Raw genomic sequence first — 18,409 nt, 5'->3', positions numbered from 1 at the left:
TAGTCGCGTAGTGTCTATCGACTACACCGTAAACGCAGTAGAAAGTTGCCCCGCACGCGGAAGCTTCCAGCCATCCAGCCAGTCCCCACCATATCTGTAATTCCCTCCAATTCTCCCAAACAATCTCCATCCCCTCACGCTCTACAATCCCTCACAACCAAGTACGTCCCCAACTTTCCCCCAAGTTAACCCATATCACCACTAACACACCCTCAACAGCAAAATGGCCGACGAACAACCCCCCAACCCCGCCGAGCTCGCCCGCCGCGAGGAAGAAGAATCCGCCCGCAAAGCCCGCGAAGCCGCCGAACAAGCCCAACTGCCCTACAAATGGACCCAAACGATCCGCGACGTGGAGGTGACAATCCCGGTGGCATCGAATATCCGCGGTCGGGATCTAGATGTTGTGCTCACGAAGACGAAAATCCGCGTTGCAATCAAGGGGCAGGAAGCTTTTATTGACGTACATAACCCCACTCTACAACTCTCTCTTACGACAATACTAACATAGTAATGGGGAATTTTTAGGGCGAGTTCCCTCATCCAGTAATCCCCGACGAATGCTCCTGGACCCTTGAATCGACATCGAAGCCGCCCGGCAAGGAAATCTCGATCCACTTGGACAAGGTGAACAAGGTGGAGTGGTGGGCGCATGTTGTTACGAGTGCGCCGAAGATCGACGTTACGAAAATTACGCCGGAGAACTCGTCGCTGAGTGAGTTGGATGGCGAGACGAGAGCAATGGTCGAGAAGATGATGTATGATCAGAGGCAGAAGGAGATGGGTGGGTTGACGAGTGATGAGCAGAAGAAGAGGGATATTTTGAAGAAGTTTCAGGAGGAACATCCTGGTTAGTATTCTTCCCTTTCTTTTTTTTTTTTTTGCCACTATAGGTGGGGGGTGAGGTGAGGCTAATGTGGTGTGTCTGTGCAGAGATGGATTTCTCGAATGCGAAGATTGGTTAGGTATATAAGTAGTGGTATATGAATTATGATGGTGTTTAAAGTGTATATTTTATGTTATGGTGGTGGAATATAGCTGGCTTCCGCATTAGGATTAGTCTGGTCAGGCACTCCCGTGAGGCTGCTCTCATCGTCATATGTCTTGAGTCTGTCTGTCTTACTGTCTTGTTCTCTTCATTCTTCGTGATTGCATGGTTGCAAGCTATGCACATTCATGGAACGTAGCAAGGACTAGCAATACTTGGTGGCTGCCATGCAGTCTGTCCTCCAGCTTCGTCCTTCTCCCCGTACTTTTCATCCCCGACGCCCGCATCGCAAATCCCGCGCTGGCTGCCTCGTTTGCAAGCAGCGACGAGTCAAGGTATTCCCTCTTTACTCTTCTAGTCGATATCCTCTCTGATCGCCTTCTTCCTTAACGACAGTGCGACGAGGAGAAACCATCCTGTCACCGATGCCAAAAACTCGGGTTCGACTGCAGCTATGAGCCCGAGACCAAAGACAGCGTCAGCGTCTTCCTTGCGAGCCCGCCCGATTCAAAAGCGTACTGCATGTCGGTGGACACCGTGACCAAGAAGATCAACGAGATCCTGCAGTTGGATTCAAAAAGCGGCCCATTGCCTGTAGTGCAGGCATTGCAGCACTTCCACCATGGCCTAACGAACCCGGCGCTCGGGCCGGGACGCGCTCAATCCGCTATGCAGGCGAAAATCATCCAGCTAGGGTTTAATGTATGCTCTTGACTTCATCTTACTAAGGAGGACTGCTGCTGACAATAAAGTCACCTTTCCTTCTGCATACCATCATTGCAGCAGCAACTTCGCATATCCGCCACATGGCTTCGGATGGTCGCGTCTATACCCTGACGGAAACTTACCACTGGCAGCAGGCTATCACCCAGTATTCTCAGGAAATTACCACCATCGGCCCGAAGAACACGGATAGTCTCATTTCGGCGTGCTTGCTATTGACTATTCGCTCCTTTGCTCTAGATGAATACGACCCGCTCAGCTCGTTTGTCTTCTCAGACGATATTACCTCCCTGAGCTGGCTGACACTGCAAGGGGGCTTGCGCCATCTGATCATGGCGACGGCGCAGTGGAAAGCTGGCAGTATGTGGTGGGAGGTTTTCATGAAGTCTCATGCTGAGACGGCGGATTTCTTTGAGGATGATCGTCCTGGCCGGGTGGCTATTCATCCAGGGCTAGCAGATCTATGTGGTATCGATGACACGACCACCGCAAAGACGAGCCCGTATCATGCGCCAGCACGAATATTGACAGGACTGCTGTCGCTGGAGCGAGGAGTCCGGAGTTTTGCACCGTACACGGGATTCATGGGGAGACTGCTACCTGAGTTCTTTGCTAAGTTGATGCAGAAAGATCCACCGGCATTGATACTGCTGAGTTGGTGGTTGGGCTTAATGTATGGGACGGAGATGTATTGGGTCGAAACACGAGCGATATCAGAAATTACGGCGATAACGTGGTATCTGGGGGAGGGATGGGAGGAGTTTATGAGGTTTCCAAGGGAGTGTATAGAGGACTACGAGAATGCTTGCATACCAGAATGAACTGGAATGATGCTATCTTATCCGCTTATCGATAAAGTTCAGGCCAGGAGCGGGGAACTCCACCAATCAGCGATGCGGGGAACGTAGATGCCTGGATGCTGAGGCGCAGCCTCGTCGTGACTTTTGACTTTCTTTCCTTCGTTCATTCTCGTAGACATCACCTTTCAATCAGGGACACGTAGTCTCTGCATCGCATTGACGTGCTCCGGTGTCTCAATCAACCTTCTTCCACTTTGCCCCTCCACCACCACCATCGACACCCGTCTCACAACGGGTGGACTCGGAGTCAGGAACATCTACAGCAGACTCACCACCTCACTCCAACAACTGCACACGAACATCTCCTCCATAACTGTACCAAGACCAAGAACAGCAACAATGCTCTCAACCCTCCTCGCATCCCTCTGTCCATGCTCCTGCACCAGTCCCAGCCCTCCCTCACCACCACCAGCTCCGACAACCACATCCACCCAATACCACCACCACAATGACCTATCCCAATACCAACCTCCCCTCGAACCTTCCCTCCCAGCCTACACCCCTCACCCAAACATCCAAGACCTAAACGAAAAGACCCTCGCCCTGCACCTCCGCGACCCGCCCATCTCTTCATCTTCCTACAATGCCACCAACAGCAACAATTCCTTCCCCCTCGACGAAAAACACCCCTACACTACTACCACCACCCCACAAACATCAGAGAATAATGCTGCTGCAACAACAGCAGATGACGCATCCTCTCAAATCTCCTTCCCTAGCACAACCCACAGCTACGGGAACACCTCCACCGCGACGAGAGAGACGCCTCCTCCGCCGTATTCGCCGACGTGGAGGGGCCATGCAGAAGGGGAGGTCGAGGGGGTGATATCGCCGGTGCCGTCGTTGAGTTTCTCGGGCGATGGGGAGAGGTCCAGGTCTGTGTCGATGTCGGGGAGGAGTAGTGGGAGTTGGGGAGATGGTGTTGACGGGGAGGGGGATGGGGAGAATGTGAGAATTGCGGTGCCGAGGGGAGTGTATGTTGCGGGGGGTGGGAGGAGGTGGGGAGATGAAGGGAGTGTTGGGGAAGAGTATTATGGGTATGGTGATATGAGGAGGGTGAGTTATGAGAGTGAGAGGAGTGGTGGTGGTGGGAGGAGGGGGTCGTGGGTTGTGTAGAGATTCATAGCTGTTTGTTATGGCTTTCGGTGCGTTGGTTTGGTTTGTTTGCTTGGGGTTTGGAGTTTTTCTGGGATGTAAATATGGGTCCTATCGATGGAAGTGCCTTATAAGGCTTAATGTGGATATTTCTATTAGGCTATGTGTGGATGAGATACGAGTAAATGATATATAATATACTCAATTATCTCTGATAGGTATATGCAATATCAAAGTTTACTTGGTATCTGATAGTCGAATTGCTTGCCACCTAACTATCTCACTCAATCAACCCCAGGTTGATCTCTGACACCCCCAATACAAAACGTGTATAAACACAATTTAGAAGAAGAAAAGAACAATGTCTCACCACTTCCACCTTAAGAGCTCTGGTAAGTCACCTTCAGCTCCGAGTCACTAACAACACTAGGCACAGCCTGGACATGATCACTAGTGCTATCCTCAACAGCCATCAAAGACGAGCCATCAAGGCCAATAGTCTTTCCACCAGCCTTAGCAACACAGCCCGTGAAAGTAGCCTCACCGAAGTTAATGAAGGTCAAGCCGTCACCATCGATAGCCAAGTCCTCAACGATCCATTCAGCAGTTTGACCGACCAGAGTCGACGAGCTATCCGGGGCCGTAGCAGTGGACGTAACGTTCTTGCCGGTAGTCAAGTTCTCAATGAGGGCAGTTCCCTCACTGCTGGAGGTTGACTCGACCGAGACGACAATCACATCACCGATGCTGAATTCCATGTCAAGGCCGACAGTGTCAGCAGGGTACCACTCCGACCAGCCGAGGAAGGTGGTCTCGCCGTTCTGGACGTAGATGTCCACACCGGCCTGCCAGATCTGGTTCTGGCCCGTGGCACCATCAATGCCGACCCAGAAGGAGACGGCCTGGTCGTCCGAAGAGGAAGAGGCCGCGGTGGGAGTCACGCTGGGGAGGGTGAAGGTGGCAGCCACGTAGGAGAAGGTAGCGGTGCCGCTGGTTTCTTGAACGGCACCGGCCCAGTTCTCGTTGACTTCGTAGTTGTCCGACGAGGTGGAGCTGCTCTTGTGGTTGGTGCTAACGGCGGAGGTCACGGCGGGAGCGACTTGGCTGGCGACACTGGGTTGAGGGGTGAATTGCGCCTGAGGGATGGCTTGGGTTTGGTAGCCATTGCCGCTGGGCTGGATGCTGGGCTGGGGCACGGCCTGACCTTGACCTTGGCCTTGTCCAGGGGCATTGAAGCCCTGGTTGCCGGTGCCGGGGAAGTTTTGGGAGGAGCCAAATTGCTGACGGGCGTGGCCGTGGGGACCGGCCAGGGCAGGAGCAGCCAGGAGGGCTGACAGAGCCAGAGTAGAGGTGAACTTCATATTGGTGGTGGTGAGACAAAGGAAATCTTGTAAAAGAATGAACTGAGCACTGCTCGGGTGATCGTATGAGTGGCTATACAGATACCGGATCTGGGCTGATGAAAGAAGAAGGGTAGGGAGGATGCTGAGGCTTTATAGTCAACTGCATGATGATTGACTCTGCCGTTGGGCTATTCGAAGCTGTTAGTGGTTTAGACTTGAAACGCGGTGCCGCAGCTGGTGGAGTCACGGAGATTGACGTTTGTTATAGATGAACTTCGGTGTTTCATGGTGGATGTTGCAGGCGCATTCGGCAGTGATGTGCGGTCGGGCCACTGCTAGCTTTATAGGGCGATAGCTTAACGGATTAAAGCTCCAAGGGGTTCTTGGCTGTTGTCTAATCACCATTCAGCTTGAATATGTGGAGTCATCTCGTCGGCGTAGATACTCCAAGGGGTGAGATGTGAATCAGGGGTAACAGGTGGACCTTGAATCTTTCCGTCTGCCCTATGTAGCGGATAACACTATGCTGGATCAAGCCATGATCAGTACTCGTATTCCGGAGTTCTTGGTCCAAATGCACAACGGCACGTAGACCGATCAGTATTGCAGTCATCAGGGGAAATGGCTAACTTTCAGATCTTCTACTCCTGAACATAGTATAGTTCACGTAAATTGAATATCCGGTTGATTGGGATTGCCTTGACAGTACCGACCAGGCATTAGGTGGATTACGAATGATTAACTTGTCATGCAACCTGTGTTTGAGGTTATTCTGATGCCTTTTCAGTGGATCCTTTGCGCGAGAGGGTTCATCTATGTCGGCATCTTGAAATCCGCTTACATAAATCAAGAGCATGGTGCTTGAAGGTAGCCTGGCTATAGCCAATCTAGAATCTTTGGTAAATCAAGCACAATGCTGAACACGATGTTGATCTCACTGTCATGGATAAATATTTCAGCATCATCAATAGCTTGACGATGGAAACGGTCGTCTTCGGAGGCGCCCAGTGATGCACAAATCCAAAGTGAAGAAGATCAAGCGACCGGCGCATTGATGTTTAACAATCAAAGGCATTTGCAATTAGTCCAGGTGATGTCGACATTCACAATACAAGCTTATGGCACTCTCACTGCAAGCAAAATGAAGTTCCTCAATGAAGTCGAAGCAGTAGTCCTGGACCTCCTCTCAATTGGGTACTCAGAAATCGTAGGTGTTCATACTTCCATAATTGACGACAACTGGCGTATGGGTCATGGCATTGTAGCAGCCAGATATCCACCTGCAGACAGCTTATCTCATGAGTACGATCGATGAGAACATCCGAAGTATAATGATTTGGTATCAGATTTCCGTATTGGCCATTCGCACTCGAGGACCTTCCTGCATTGTCACCGCCGCAATGTTCCTTCGGACTGTAGCTTCACATTGTTAAGTATAGGGACCCAGCATTCAACCACTGGTACAGTCGTCTCCATAGCTGGAATACTTATGAAGAGTTCGGCGTCCCACTGTGTCACCAGAATGGTTTGACGGCGCCGTCTTCACTTGAATTTGACGATCACTCCTGTATGGAGTATTCCGAATGGAACCTGTTCGGAATCATACACCTCTAGGGTCTCACTCAATGGATGTTAATCTTCTTGAAAAGCTGCTTGGCAGCTGTAACATCAGGTCTAGGAATCATCACATCTGGTCGTGGATATGAAAGATGTAAGCCGTGTAGGAAGCTGTCCAAGTGAATTGAGAAAGAAGCGCGACGCGCGATCAGGCAGCAAGATGTTTCTGCCTGAGGACCAACATCACGTGTGGGCTGGACCAATTGGGGAGCCCATCGCGGTGGATGAGTGTACGACCTCATGATCATCTTCCCTCTACTTATTCACCAGGCCCGTGCCTCTCACCATCGCATCGGTCTATAAGTTGTCACATCATACAGAAGTGTGGTCTGTATTCATGACTCGCCGTGGGTGTATCGTGGTCTGAGCCTGCGGGGCATTCAACCGGCGACCCGTAGCGACGATCGCCGCCTATTGCAACCATCCAGCGATATCCCTTCTTGTGAGTATCATAACACACTGCTATGTATACTAATTAATGCTGACGCAATATCACAGTCTGTGATGCAGTGCATCCTCCCTGAAAATGGATTCGAAAGCCACTCTGGGCAGTATCCAGAAAGCCGTCTGGGCCGGAAAGCTGCCCTTACATATCACCTTGGCCCCATCAGAGAGCCGTACATTTGACCAGACAGATCCATACCTAGTACGTCCTCTTCTAGTACCTGATGAACTAGAGCTAACTCACTCAGATCTCCTGTCCTCGCATATCATACTTACCATCGCTTCTCCCAAGGCTGAGAGCTTTCTTCGCCCCCTCCTTAATTGACCCCAGTTCCCGCCCGCACGAAGGCTGGTTCTCCTTCGAAGGCGTTCCGTTGAAATGGCACTACCCAGTTGGCCTCCTTTATGACCTTTATGCCGGAGCAGATCCTGCCTCTAAAGGTGGTGCTGAAACTGACTTGGTATCCACAACGGATGAAGACCCGTTACCATGGCGTCTAGTCGTGCATTTCAGCGACTGGCCTGATGAAGAACTCGTCCGACTTGATGCAGATGGGATAGTGATGCACGATGCTTTTATCAATAGTGTCAAAGAAGCAGATTTCCTGAGGAATGGTACCGCCAAAGGAATCATGACCCTTTCCAGGGAGGATTCGGCGGGGCTTTGGGAGTCAGTGAGAGATGGTACGTTATTCCATTCACTTGGACTTGAACAAAGAGGGAAGTGCTTACCATGCACCCAGTGGACCTTTCAAACTTCCAGCGAATATCCAACATTCTCCTACCACCCCAGTCACAACCGTTCCGCAACATCCCTGTCCGGTTCTTTCTCCCCCTTCCCCCGGACTCAGACTCGCCCTCTCTCAAAGTAGTCCAGTCTCCTATTCCACCAACCATTCAGCCAACATCCGGACCCGGCGCCAGTGTCATGGCAAGTCAATCCATATTGAGTACGTCCAGGGGCCCTCAACCGCAGACCATAGGGTCAGCACTGCACTCACTACTACCGCATTTATTTCCTAGTCGGAGGACCCCTGTCCTGGCGAAGCCTGTACTGCATGGTGCCGCGGTGCCAATGGGTGCACCACTAGACGAAGTGGTAAGGTGTTCAGGGTATGGCGACGGGTGGCTTTACATTGTAATCAGGATGATGGGATAGTATAGAGTCGTCTCATTGACAAGTGGTGCGCCGTAACTAGCCTGGCATTGCTGTTAGATAGCGTTGATCTTCTCTAATGCCAACTTCAATATACCGCAAAACTCTTTGACATCTTGTGCGAGCCCTCTTATGATTTTCTTCTTATTGTGACGAGCAAGACGACCTGAGAAATCATTTTGAGGTTATGGCCCTTGCTCTTCTATTCTGTCCCTGCGAATCGTGGCACCATCATGCAGTAGTAACCGGAAACCCTCAGGTAACCCCAAAAACACAGGCAAAATAGAAACAACCCACCTTTCCCAATGTAGACCTCTCCAAATTAACCTCCCTTAAGCACTCCGTAAAAGGAACAAATTCTCCCTCCCCCATAATTAACAAAACCCTAATTAACACCTCTCGCCAAACGCTTAAATTAACATCCACTTCCATCCCCTAATTAAGACAGAACTAATTAACCACCGAGCTAGACAGAAAACAATGTTAATAATAACATGAAAGAACCCTGGTCACGCTTTCTTATTCCTTTTCCTTCCCCCCTCACCAAATGCCCAGCCCATCACAATCTCATCACATCACGGCCGTACATGATTGGTGGATTTCCTTATTTTGTCCGGAAAAGTGGGGTTGTGGTCAATAGGTCACTTACGTACTTTCCTATACTACCTGAACGTCGCTGTCTCACTTGATTAAGATGTAGTGGACCTACTTAGTTATCTACCTACCTAGATAGGTCAAGGTAGATATGTACCTGGCTCTAAGTAGCCTTGACTACATGTTGGTGGTAGAGATACTTGGAGCGGGGTAGTAGTTACGTTAGCTGTCACATCATCTCATTTCATCTCGAGTTTCTCCCTCCCCTCATCTTTGGCGCTTAGGTTCTGGCTGCGGTTGATAGATAGACTGATTGAATGATGTGTTCAAAGTGTTGGGAGAGAGAGAGAGCTGAAAGAGCTGAAAGAGGGGGAAAGGAGTGGGTGATGAGGTGGTTCTCTTTCTCCCCTGTTTGCCTTCTTTTGGTTGATTTTGAGAAGTCTAGACCTTTGCTGGATGGTGGTGGTGCTGGTGGTTGGTAATAGAGGAGGTGCGTGGGACTATACGCATGCAACTGTTATGTGATATGCGGTTTCTGACCTGTCTAGCTAGTAGTTCTACTAGCAGCTAGGATTATGGGTTTTGTTGGGTTCCCTTTGGTATGGTAGAAGTTGTAGGGTACCTCTTATACTTATTTAATGCTTATATATACACATTGGAACCGGGAATTTACCATGTAATATGGGTATAAACATCCAGAAGGTCCATACTACATTGTGTATAGATAATGGATTTCTACTTCAATGGGCGTACACTCATTCACAGTGCACGCACCGGCGGTAAATAACTAGGCGCTTAGCCTGAGGTGTGTGACATGAGTTGTGCAGCGCCTGGGCATGCATGTGGTAGATGTGTGACAATGTATGCCATTGGTGGTGGGACAGCGCGTATGTACCTATTGCCTGATGACTGATGAGCATGGTGTTCATGCAGGGGTTGATTTCGATTTATCTGTCGACTGCGTGCTTGCTCGTGCGTCATTTGCTTTGTCACTCCTAGCTCGCGGCGGTTAGTTACATGGTTGGGAGTGTCGGCAGTTCTGCTGAGTCGGTGTCCCCCGAGGTCCGAGGTCGGTCAACTAGGACTATAGTACTCAATTGGAAGAATTGTTCAACTTCTGTAGGCAGACGTAGGTCTATTTGGATAAGGACAGGGCGTTGGTAGGGTCTTCTGTACTACGCTTTTTACGATGGAGAAAGCTATACTGGGAAAAGAGAAATAGATAGTCAATTCAACTCCAAATGCTCCTCGCTAATGGCTGTAAGATGCTGCTTCGCTAATTTTTCATCACAACATCATGTAGTGTAAGTTATATAGGAAGGGAGTCTTTGCTATGCCTCGCTAAGCGTAGAGGCCACCTGTGTAGAGATCACTGATCCCCATTGCGATTCTCCGTCTCCAACTGAAGCCGAAGTCGAACGGTGGGTTCCGTCATCACTCCCTGAATCTGTGTCGAGCTCTTCTATTGGTGTTGCTAAACTACCGCAGTGGCTGCCATTAACGGCCAGCTGCAAATTGCCCGTTTCGTCGAACCAGTGGGCACCCAGCGGGTGTTTTCGAGCTATATCCAGAGGAGTATCCCCTTCGTCGGAGTCCTCCTCATCGTCGGTAGTAGGGTTTGGTACTTTGATGGTCAAGTCTGCTCCTGCAGCTAGGAGAGCCTGGAAAATGGAATTGCGACCTCGTTCAGCGGCCAAATGAAGAGGTGTTTTCCCCTCGCTCGTCGTGCAATTGACGGAAGCACCACGGCTGACAAGATAGGAAACCAAAGATGGTCGCTGCATGGTCGCTATAACTGCAAGGTGTAGTGGTGCTTCACCCTTGGGTGATTCAGCAGCAGCGTTTATATCAGCGCCGTGCGAGAGGAGCAGATCTATATATTCCGATGTCTTGTCGAACTCAATGTCTGGGGCACCTGTGCCCATGATTACTGTTTGATGGAGAGGTGTCCAGCCGTTGATGGAAATTGCGGAGACGTCCAATTCCATGTCCAAGAGCGTCATAAGGATATCTAGACAGTCCTGGCTCGAGGGAGGAGTTATGTGGAGTAGTGTCTCTCCTTTGGGTGTTTCAACGTCGACCTTCGCGCCATTTTCTAACAGGAAAAAGAACATCTTCTTGTTCCCATCCATGGCTGCACATTGTAGAGGTGTGTAGCCTTGGGATGTGCGGGCCTCAATGTTGGCCCCTTGTTCTAGGAGATGGGACGCAACAGTTGAGCTCGACGCCTGCCGTGCTTGCTTGTGGAGCAGCGTTTCACCATCCTCGTCCCAGGTATTGATGTCCGCTCCTCCGACCATCAGAATGTCAAAGGCTATCCAGTTATTCTCCATGGCCGCAATGTGCAAAGCTGTTAGACCCGACAAAGAGCAGAAGTCGACCTTTGAGCCCTTCTCAAGCAACATAGTAAGAGCCTCACAGTTATCGAGCTTAGCAGCCAACTGCAAAGGTGTGAGGCCTTGCTTGTTGAAAATGTTTAGATTCGCGCCTTTTTCAAGAAGGAAAAGAAGAACCCGAGGTCTCCTAAGTTCTATAGCAATATGGAGCGTTGTATTTCCGGTGAGTGCATTCTGGGCGTCCATGTCAGATCGACTCTTGATAAGTAGGGGAACAGTCGCTTCATCCAGTGCCGTTCCAACAGCCAGATGCAGTGCCGTAACTCCTTTCCGATTGGCCGTTCTGGAGTTAGCGCGTCTGGAAAGCAAAAGACGCATTATCCTCCTCTGGCCCTGTTCTGCCGCAAGGTGCATTGCCGTATACCCTTCATTACTGGTCGCATTGATGTTGGCTTTGTTATCGAGAAGGAGCTCTACCATCTCTTCATGACCACGGTGAGCAGCACAATGAAGCGGTGTGAGCCCTAAGGCATTGTCATTGGCGTTGACGTCAGCCCCTTTCTCTATTAGACGTTTAGCCTTCGTTGTTATTCCAAAGTAAGCTAGGACATGAAGTGCACTCCAGTCAGGATAATATCTTGCCAGACCCAGTTCTGGAAATATATCGGTATCATCTTCGCTATAATCTTCGTAGATTGGAGGTCGCCTCCAGCAAAGTTTGTTGAGAAATGTTCCAATAAGAACCTGGGTCGTCTGCTCTTCTTCGGGAAGCTCGCGGACATGGTCTCCCCAATATGTGGCAGCATAGGCGAGAAGGCTGCTGTTCGAAACTTTGGGGGTTGCACGGTGGTTCAGGTAAAAATCATCCACAACCTCATCCGAGGCAATGACAGTAAGACACGTCTCAGCTATATGTTTCCGCGCCGTAGGGAAGAATACCCTTGCTGCTGCTCCCGTCAAGTACTCCTTCGCTGTTCTGTGCACAAGATGGACAGTAGTGGTAATCTGATCGACGATGAGAATGCCTGCAGTTTCAACGTAAAGGATATGCTCGAACGAAGAAGGCTGTTTCTGAGCAGCGCCGTTCTGAGGCTCAAAAAATACAGCATATTCCAACTCTGCCACGGTAAGTGGTCGGTAGGCATATAGTGTCCAGGAAATGCACCGGCTAGCATGGAGATTATGACTTGCCAACTGCTTCATCGATTCAGCATAGGCATCATTTAGAGTATTCGGTAGGTGCAACAAAGTTGTTTGAAGTACACTCGCATCAGGGCACCTCGACAAGAGATCCATGTGAAGTTGGGCCAGGAGAAACCTATCCGTCGGTCAGCAAGTGCAAGGTACATAAGCAAGCATCACAAAACGGGCCAACGCACAAACCACGCGATCTCAGAGCCACCTGCGCAATGACCGCATCTCTAAGTTCATACTCAGGAGGATATTGTTCTAGAAGAGCCGTGAGGCCAGAATCTCTGCCAAGTCGAGCATCGATGTAAGTCTCGAGATCCCGTTGAGACGCCCTGATAGGTATGCAGACATCCTTCTCATGCCGGGCTTCACGTAGAGTAATGAGCAACTGCGCATGCTCTGGTAATTTGTGAAATCGATTTAGTATACGATCTTTTTCGCCAAACAAGTCTAGTCCATCTATAATGACAAAGACTTTGGAGAAATGATTGACTTCTGCCCGGATAGCACTTTGGTAAGCCTTTGCTGATGCTTGGCCCCGTAGGAACTCCTCAGATTCGTACAAAGCTGCAGTCGTATGTGATGCAGCACCCCTACGATGAACAAGTTGAGCAAGGAAATTTTCAAGCATAGATATCGAAGACCGCGGGCTGTCTTCTTTCTCATCTTCGCAGAACAGGAAGACTACTGCAACGTCGGAGAGAGCAAAGGTATTCCGCAGATTTTCGGTAACAGATGCGCTAGAGCAACACATTAGCCACCTTTCTGTGTATTGAGTACTTTATTGACTCACGCCATAAATGTTTTCCCGGAGCCAGCTGCAAGCCAGTCAGCACAAGTGTTCATAGCCCTATGAAGAGGTTCAAATACCTGGCCCGATGAAGTATAACGTCCGATAGGAGCCGAAGAGCCAAGCCTTGTAGCTCTCCTCCTGAAATATCCACTGGCATGTTCCCTGCTCTCGCCTATTGCACATCCCGGTAAATCTCATCAGATTTCTCGACGTGACTGGACTCGTGATGCAGTGGAAATCCTCTCCGCAAGAGGGGTTCTGTCGTAGCCATTCTAGGGAGGACGAGTTCAGTGATTTGTACGATGATCAAGTGGGGAGAACCAGAGAAGATACTTACCAGGCTCCAAGTCACGGAAGGTCCGTATTGAAGTTCGCAGCTGATGCTCCATCGCAACTTTCTCGCTAAGGACTCAATTAGCGGGTTTCACAGAGCAGAAGTAAGCTTCCCTTACGGGGGATCGTCGCGGGGGTGCAAAAATACCGGGAATCAGGCTGCATTGCGACGAGGAAAGCCATCCTGTACTGTTCCAACCGTTGGATGAACGTCTGTTCGAGCAGGCCCTTTCTATAGACACGACTTCCTACCCCTCCTGGCTGAAAATTGATCTCCATCGTCGCAATCGTGATTTCGAAGGAGCTCAAGAGCTCGTCGAGAGAATTCAACCGTGCCTGAGCAATAGCCCATTTCTCCTCTGAACTCAGTTGCTCGCGGATCTGGTATAAAAGATCTAAGATCTCACTCATGGCGAGGATGGCCTTATGGGAGGAATCTTGTGACTCCCGTCCACCACCGAGGGAACGCATGGCAGCTCGAACGGAATGAGCAGCTTGCGCGAGGCGGCAATTGACGGCGTGAACGTCAACCATATTGGGAGACAGCGCGAGCGGCTGAGCGCAAGCCTCTCCGCTCGGGATTATTCTGAGTACATGTGGCATTGAGAGGAGAAATTCGAGTTGAGCATTGACTGGAAGAGAAACAAGAACACTTGTCGCTAGATAAAAATGGCTAGCCAGGATGAAATCCAGCTACTACTAGTATGGTCGTTAGCCGCCAGAAAGTGCTGAGATCAGCACCGAACGAGGTGGTAGTTAGGTGGGTTGGTATGTCCAGTTAGCCTGCTAATTAGATTGGAGCGGGGAGGGGGAACGACAGCCATCAAGGATGTCCTGCTCATGCTCACATGGCCGACGGCGAACATCGACGGCGTGGACCCTCCCGCAGTGATCATCCAGGAACTGAGGGGATGGGCGTCAACATTGCGGTATCCAGGCCATCCGCTGTTGGACAATGCATATGAGTTGCATACCAAGTAGGAGAGCGGTGGGTACGTGGGCGAATGTGAGCGAAAATCCGCCCGGAAGAAGGGTACCTGAATGCTACTACGATGTGATGTAGAAGCAGGTTGGCTGCCTGTAAGCGCCGGGGGGAAGAGAAAGTGAAAGAGGACGGAAGGCAAGACGCAACGAGGGGGTGGATGGCGTATGTTGGTTGGCCATAGTCTCTGGGGAGGCAAGCCAGTCTCCGGGCTGCATTAAGCGCCGGGCTGGGACAATCTCACGGCTCGTGCGCTAGTCGGCCACCTTTCCACCGTTGACTGGCTGTGTGATGGCACCCCGCAGACGCTTATCAGCCCGAAATCCTACTCAGCACACATGGCACCACTTGCTGTCTCGTTGACCCTGAACTCCCATGGTTCGCTTTGGTATCTATCTACTCCCATTGATTAATATTTTTTTTTCTCTCCCCGTGGGAAGCGCTGCTACCTAGGGTACATTGGTCCCATGTCATGGAAAGGTAATTTTATTCCCGTACAACACAAGTCGCATCTATGTTCAGTCTCGAAAGCAACGCATAGATAAGTGAAAGGTGCAATGTACATGATTAGGCCACCAGGAATAGTAGTAAGAAAACCCAAGGTATACACCATCTGGAATATAACATATGCCAGAAATGAAAAAGCCCAAGGAAAAGGGAATCATGAGAGAAAAGAAAATTCGTGAACTCGTCATTCTTCGTACAAGAGTGTGTGTGTGTGTGTGTGTGTGTGTGTGTGTGTGTGTGTTGTAGTGATGCAAAATTGGAAGAAATAGGATGAGGTGAAATGAATGAAAACAGACATGACATATTAACTCCAATGGTGGGTATCTTTGATACTAAATAAATTGGGCAACAGCACACTCAGTTACGGTCAGTCCACCAACCCATTAAATGAAGTTGTTACTCGGATCAACACTGCCCTCGCGACCGCGCTTCAGAGCCTTTGCAAGCATAAGCTCTCTCATCCAGTCGATACGTTCATCCCGGGTCTTGACAGCGAAATGGTGGCTCTTCCCAGTATGCAAGAACAATGCCTTCTTGTCCACTTGACTGTTGCCAGCTCCAGTGGCGGGGATCAGAGAAAATGAAAACGCAGAGTCGTTCTGGGTGTTGTTCCTGCGCTTCAGGACAGTTTTCTTGAAAGCAGCCGTGAGTTTGGAGCTTGACGCAAGCGACGAGCATGCAACAGCATAGTCGTCAACATCGATGTACTCTAGCGCTTTAGAGTGTCGCTGCGTTGGGGCCTCATTAGAATGCTTGGCGAGCTGAGTGCCCTTCAGTGTATAGAGGTTTTCCTCCCACTCATGGCGGAGAAGGCGTGTTGTCTTCCGCTTCTTCATCCAGCCACTGTGGGTGACATCATTCGGGGACCGTCTGGTGGGCGAGTTGTAACCCATACGAGGAGTTCTTGAGTACTCCTCGGGGGTTTCAATTGGCCTCAGGGTGGGTCGCTCATCGGAGGAAGTGTTGCGACGGTGAGTCCCAGGTTGCACTGATGCAGAGCGATGAATAGGATCGGCTAGAACAAGCCGGTCTGATCCGAAGCGCATGTTCGGAGGTACTGACTGAGAGTCCTCCCGCGGCACGAGCCCGGCAGGAATGGCAGTCAGAGGAACATCCGTCTCGGAGTATGGAGTACCTTGCGCATAATGAGGGTCACTGCGATAGAAGTCGGCAGGTGACTCGGAGGTGTCATAACCATAAGAGTCATAGCCCCTATGAATGGCGGTTGGATACTCTTGTGTCACAGTCCTTTGGGAGGACAGCTCGGGGGTGTAGTCGTCCAACTGGTCTTGCGTACCCGGAATCATCAGTTTCGGAAGATGACGGAGATTCTCGGAGAGAGTAGGATTCGCCCTTGGAGACGTGCAAGGTTCTTCTGTCTCAAGAAGCTCCTTCGGAGGAGTGACAGGGTCGTTGACTGCTTGGATCTTTCGCAGGTGCTGGAAGCTCAAGAAGTTTCTCACGTTTTCTTGTGGGTCTCTGGGCTGCACCTCGTTAAGTTTCTCTTTGCACAGACTGGCAAGTCCAGGCGTGCGTAATGGTCCCATAACATCAGATGAAGCGATGAGGGAGGGAGTAACTTCTGATTTGGGTGATTTGATCAGGTTTGGCGCTGTCTTCGGGTTTCCAGGATCGCCCGTCAGAACAATCCTGCCATTGACATTCCCGATAGGGAGATCCTGGGAGAGTTTTGAAAGCTTTTCTTGCTGCTTTTGCCACTTGCGGCAACTCTCCCCTTTTGAGCAGCTGTGCAATTTTGGCAGGACCTGCTCAATTGCGACAATTGAGACTGGGTTCCCAGTGTTGAGATCCTCGGGTTTATGTTGAGCAGAACCGCCGTGTTGACGACGGCGGCGATTCTCACTGAATCCCGCGGATTTGTAGCTGTCGGAACCTGAACCTGACTGGCAATCGGAGGTTGACCCACTAGTGTGAGTGCGCGGGGTTGGGGGAATAGATGCATACTCTGAGGATTTGAAAGTTCCTACAGAGGCAGATCGGGGAGGATCCCGGAGGCTTTTGATAGCGTTCATGATATTATGACGTTTGCCAAAGGACTGGACACCCAGTTCCTTCAGGTCTTCATTCTGGAGTTCAAGGAGAATAGATCCAGAGATGTCATTCATATAGAATGTCTCGACGACACCCGTGTCAAACCCGCGAGCATGCAGCCACTTGACCACATCGTCAGGAGACCACTGTCGAATTTCAACCTCAGTGGAAACTGTGCTCTGACTTGCTATAGAGCGAGGTTGGTTATGGAGTTGAAGCTGTTGGGGTCGGTGTCGCTCCCGGGATTGAACCGAGGACTGGGTTGGGGCTGGGGATTGAAACAAAGGTTGTGGTTGTAGTTGGGGCTGTGGCGTGGATGTGGCACGGTTCGGGACAGGAGTATCTCTCCTAATAGGATCGAGCTTAGAAGCGGACTGGTGGAAAGGTGCCATGGCACTTGGAGGCCGGCTTTCCCAGCCCATTTCAGTCTCTCCGTAGTTACTGTAATAGTCTGAGAGATCTGCAGACGGCCGAAACAGATGAGGACCATTTGGGCCCCTGACGGCCTTTTCATCGATATGAAAATCAAACGCTGTCAGCCCAGTGGAGTCGGGTGTGGTAGCCTCATCTGGTGTAGAAGCGGAGGAGATGCTTCCAGTCCCGAACTATATGGCGACAGTAGCGTTAGTAACCGCTGTGCCATCGGAGAGATTCCCGATTCATTCGAAGACTTACCGAGGCAACGCTTGTGAAGGGTGAGTCGTCAAGGTAACTCAGATCATCATCGTTATCATCATCGTCACCACCATGGTCTGATTCCTCCATGATCGTCTCTTGGGAGAGGGGTCGGCCAAAGGAAGCTCTGGCGGCATAGTATGAAGCCGCTTCACTTTTCCGCAAGCCAGGTAGGCTGCCATCGTAGGCTAACTGGGTTGACTGTCTTCTAATCAGCCAAGTCACTTCAAGTGGAGGCGGGCCACAGGGATTCTTACCATTGTCTCGCGTATGTCTAGTGCCCCAAGGGCCGTGATAGTGAGGGGAAGGTGCAGAAACCAACTAAGCTAGTCGATCTAGCTGTTAATTTGTTGCTGGTGAACAGTACGTTGGTTGAGAAAAGGTGTGGAATGTGATATCTGGTAAACGGGTTAACACTGGAGACTGGAGAGGCAGTTGAGCGGTAGCGTCGCTGGGAACGGCCGGATCGGGTCAAGGAAGAGTTTATGTACAACGGTCGCCCAAGGGTTTGCGGTCACTTTGCACAGAATTTCTGTGCCGGCGGTAAATACGCAGGGCCGTCACCCGTGGACTGGATCGAGCGAATTGGAAGAGGAGGGGAGGCAGCGACCCAGGAGGATTTGGACCAGCGGCAGCGCAGGCCTGGGTTGCCGCTGTGATGAGAACGATGGTTGGCACGTCCAAGTCGCCCTAGACCGACGGTCAGACTGTCAAAAAGGC

The 18,409-nt window shown here is 50.6% G+C and overlaps 6 protein-coding genes across 6 annotated transcripts; 4 read left to right on the top strand and 2 right to left on the bottom strand.

Annotated features, from left to right (window-relative positions):
* Positions 1-117: 117 nt before the first annotated feature.
* Positions 118-1,128, top strand: BDQ94DRAFT_1104 (NudC domain-containing protein). The gene is made up of 4 exons (XM_026763554.1): positions 118-161; positions 220-463; positions 529-850; positions 934-1,128. Exons 2-4 carry the CDS (start codon positions 224-226, stop codon positions 963-965), a joined length of 594 nt encoding a protein of 197 aa, XP_026632067.1. The 5' UTR covers positions 118-161; positions 220-223; the 3' UTR covers positions 966-1,128.
* Position 1,129: 1 nt separating this feature from the next.
* On the top strand, positions 1,130-2,650 carry BDQ94DRAFT_1105 (Zn(II)2Cys6 transcription factor domain-containing protein). Its single transcript, XM_026763556.1, has 3 exons — positions 1,130-1,323; positions 1,385-1,690; positions 1,741-2,650. Exons 1-3 carry the CDS (start codon positions 1,216-1,218, stop codon positions 2,530-2,532), a joined length of 1,206 nt encoding a protein of 401 aa, XP_026632066.1. The 5' UTR covers positions 1,130-1,215; the 3' UTR covers positions 2,533-2,650.
* Positions 2,651-2,910: 260 nt separating this feature from the next.
* Positions 2,911-3,687, top strand: BDQ94DRAFT_164832 (uncharacterized protein; the record flags this gene model as incomplete). Its single annotated transcript, XM_026770129.1, has 1 exon — positions 2,911-3,687. The coding sequence occupies one exon, from the start codon at positions 2,911-2,913 to the stop codon at positions 3,685-3,687; it is 777 nt and encodes a 258-aa protein (XP_026632065.1).
* A 224-nt stretch (positions 3,688-3,911) lies between these two features.
* On the bottom strand, positions 3,912-5,085 carry BDQ94DRAFT_176793 (A4/G1 family peptidase). The gene has a single exon (XM_026772756.1). It carries the CDS (start codon positions 5,025-5,027, stop codon positions 4,047-4,049), a length of 981 nt encoding a protein of 326 aa, XP_026632064.1. The 5' UTR covers positions 5,028-5,085; the 3' UTR covers positions 3,912-4,046.
* Positions 5,086-6,884: 1,799 nt separating this feature from the next.
* Positions 6,885-8,326, top strand: BDQ94DRAFT_1083 (autophagy protein 5). Its single transcript, XM_026763515.1, has 4 exons — positions 6,885-7,068; positions 7,125-7,272; positions 7,319-7,754; positions 7,814-8,326. The coding sequence occupies exons 2-4, from the start codon at positions 7,153-7,155 to the stop codon at positions 8,227-8,229; spliced, it is 972 nt and encodes a 323-aa protein (XP_026632063.1). The 5' UTR covers positions 6,885-7,068; positions 7,125-7,152; the 3' UTR covers positions 8,230-8,326.
* A 6,507-nt stretch (positions 8,327-14,833) lies between these two features.
* BDQ94DRAFT_132243 (SAM and PH domain protein) lies at positions 14,834-18,131 on the bottom strand. The gene is made up of 3 exons (XM_026764022.1): positions 17,947-18,131; positions 17,690-17,890; positions 14,834-17,619 (listed from the first exon to the last, which is right to left on the bottom strand). The coding sequence occupies exons 1-3, from the start codon at positions 17,947-17,949 to the stop codon at positions 15,346-15,348; spliced, it is 2,478 nt and encodes an 825-aa protein (XP_026632062.1). The 5' UTR covers positions 17,950-18,131; the 3' UTR covers positions 14,834-15,345.
* Between the last annotated feature and the right edge of the window lie 278 nt (positions 18,132-18,409).

This window comes from Aspergillus welwitschiae (genome assembly GCF_003344945.1).
Source record: "Aspergillus welwitschiae strain CBS 139.54b unplaced genomic scaffold BDQ94scaffold_1, whole genome shotgun sequence".
In the NCBI taxonomy this organism is placed as follows: domain Eukaryota; kingdom Fungi; phylum Ascomycota; class Eurotiomycetes; order Eurotiales; family Aspergillaceae; genus Aspergillus; species Aspergillus welwitschiae.
The sequence above is the reverse complement of the archived record's forward strand: the minus strand, read 5'-3'. Positions and strand labels throughout refer to the sequence as shown.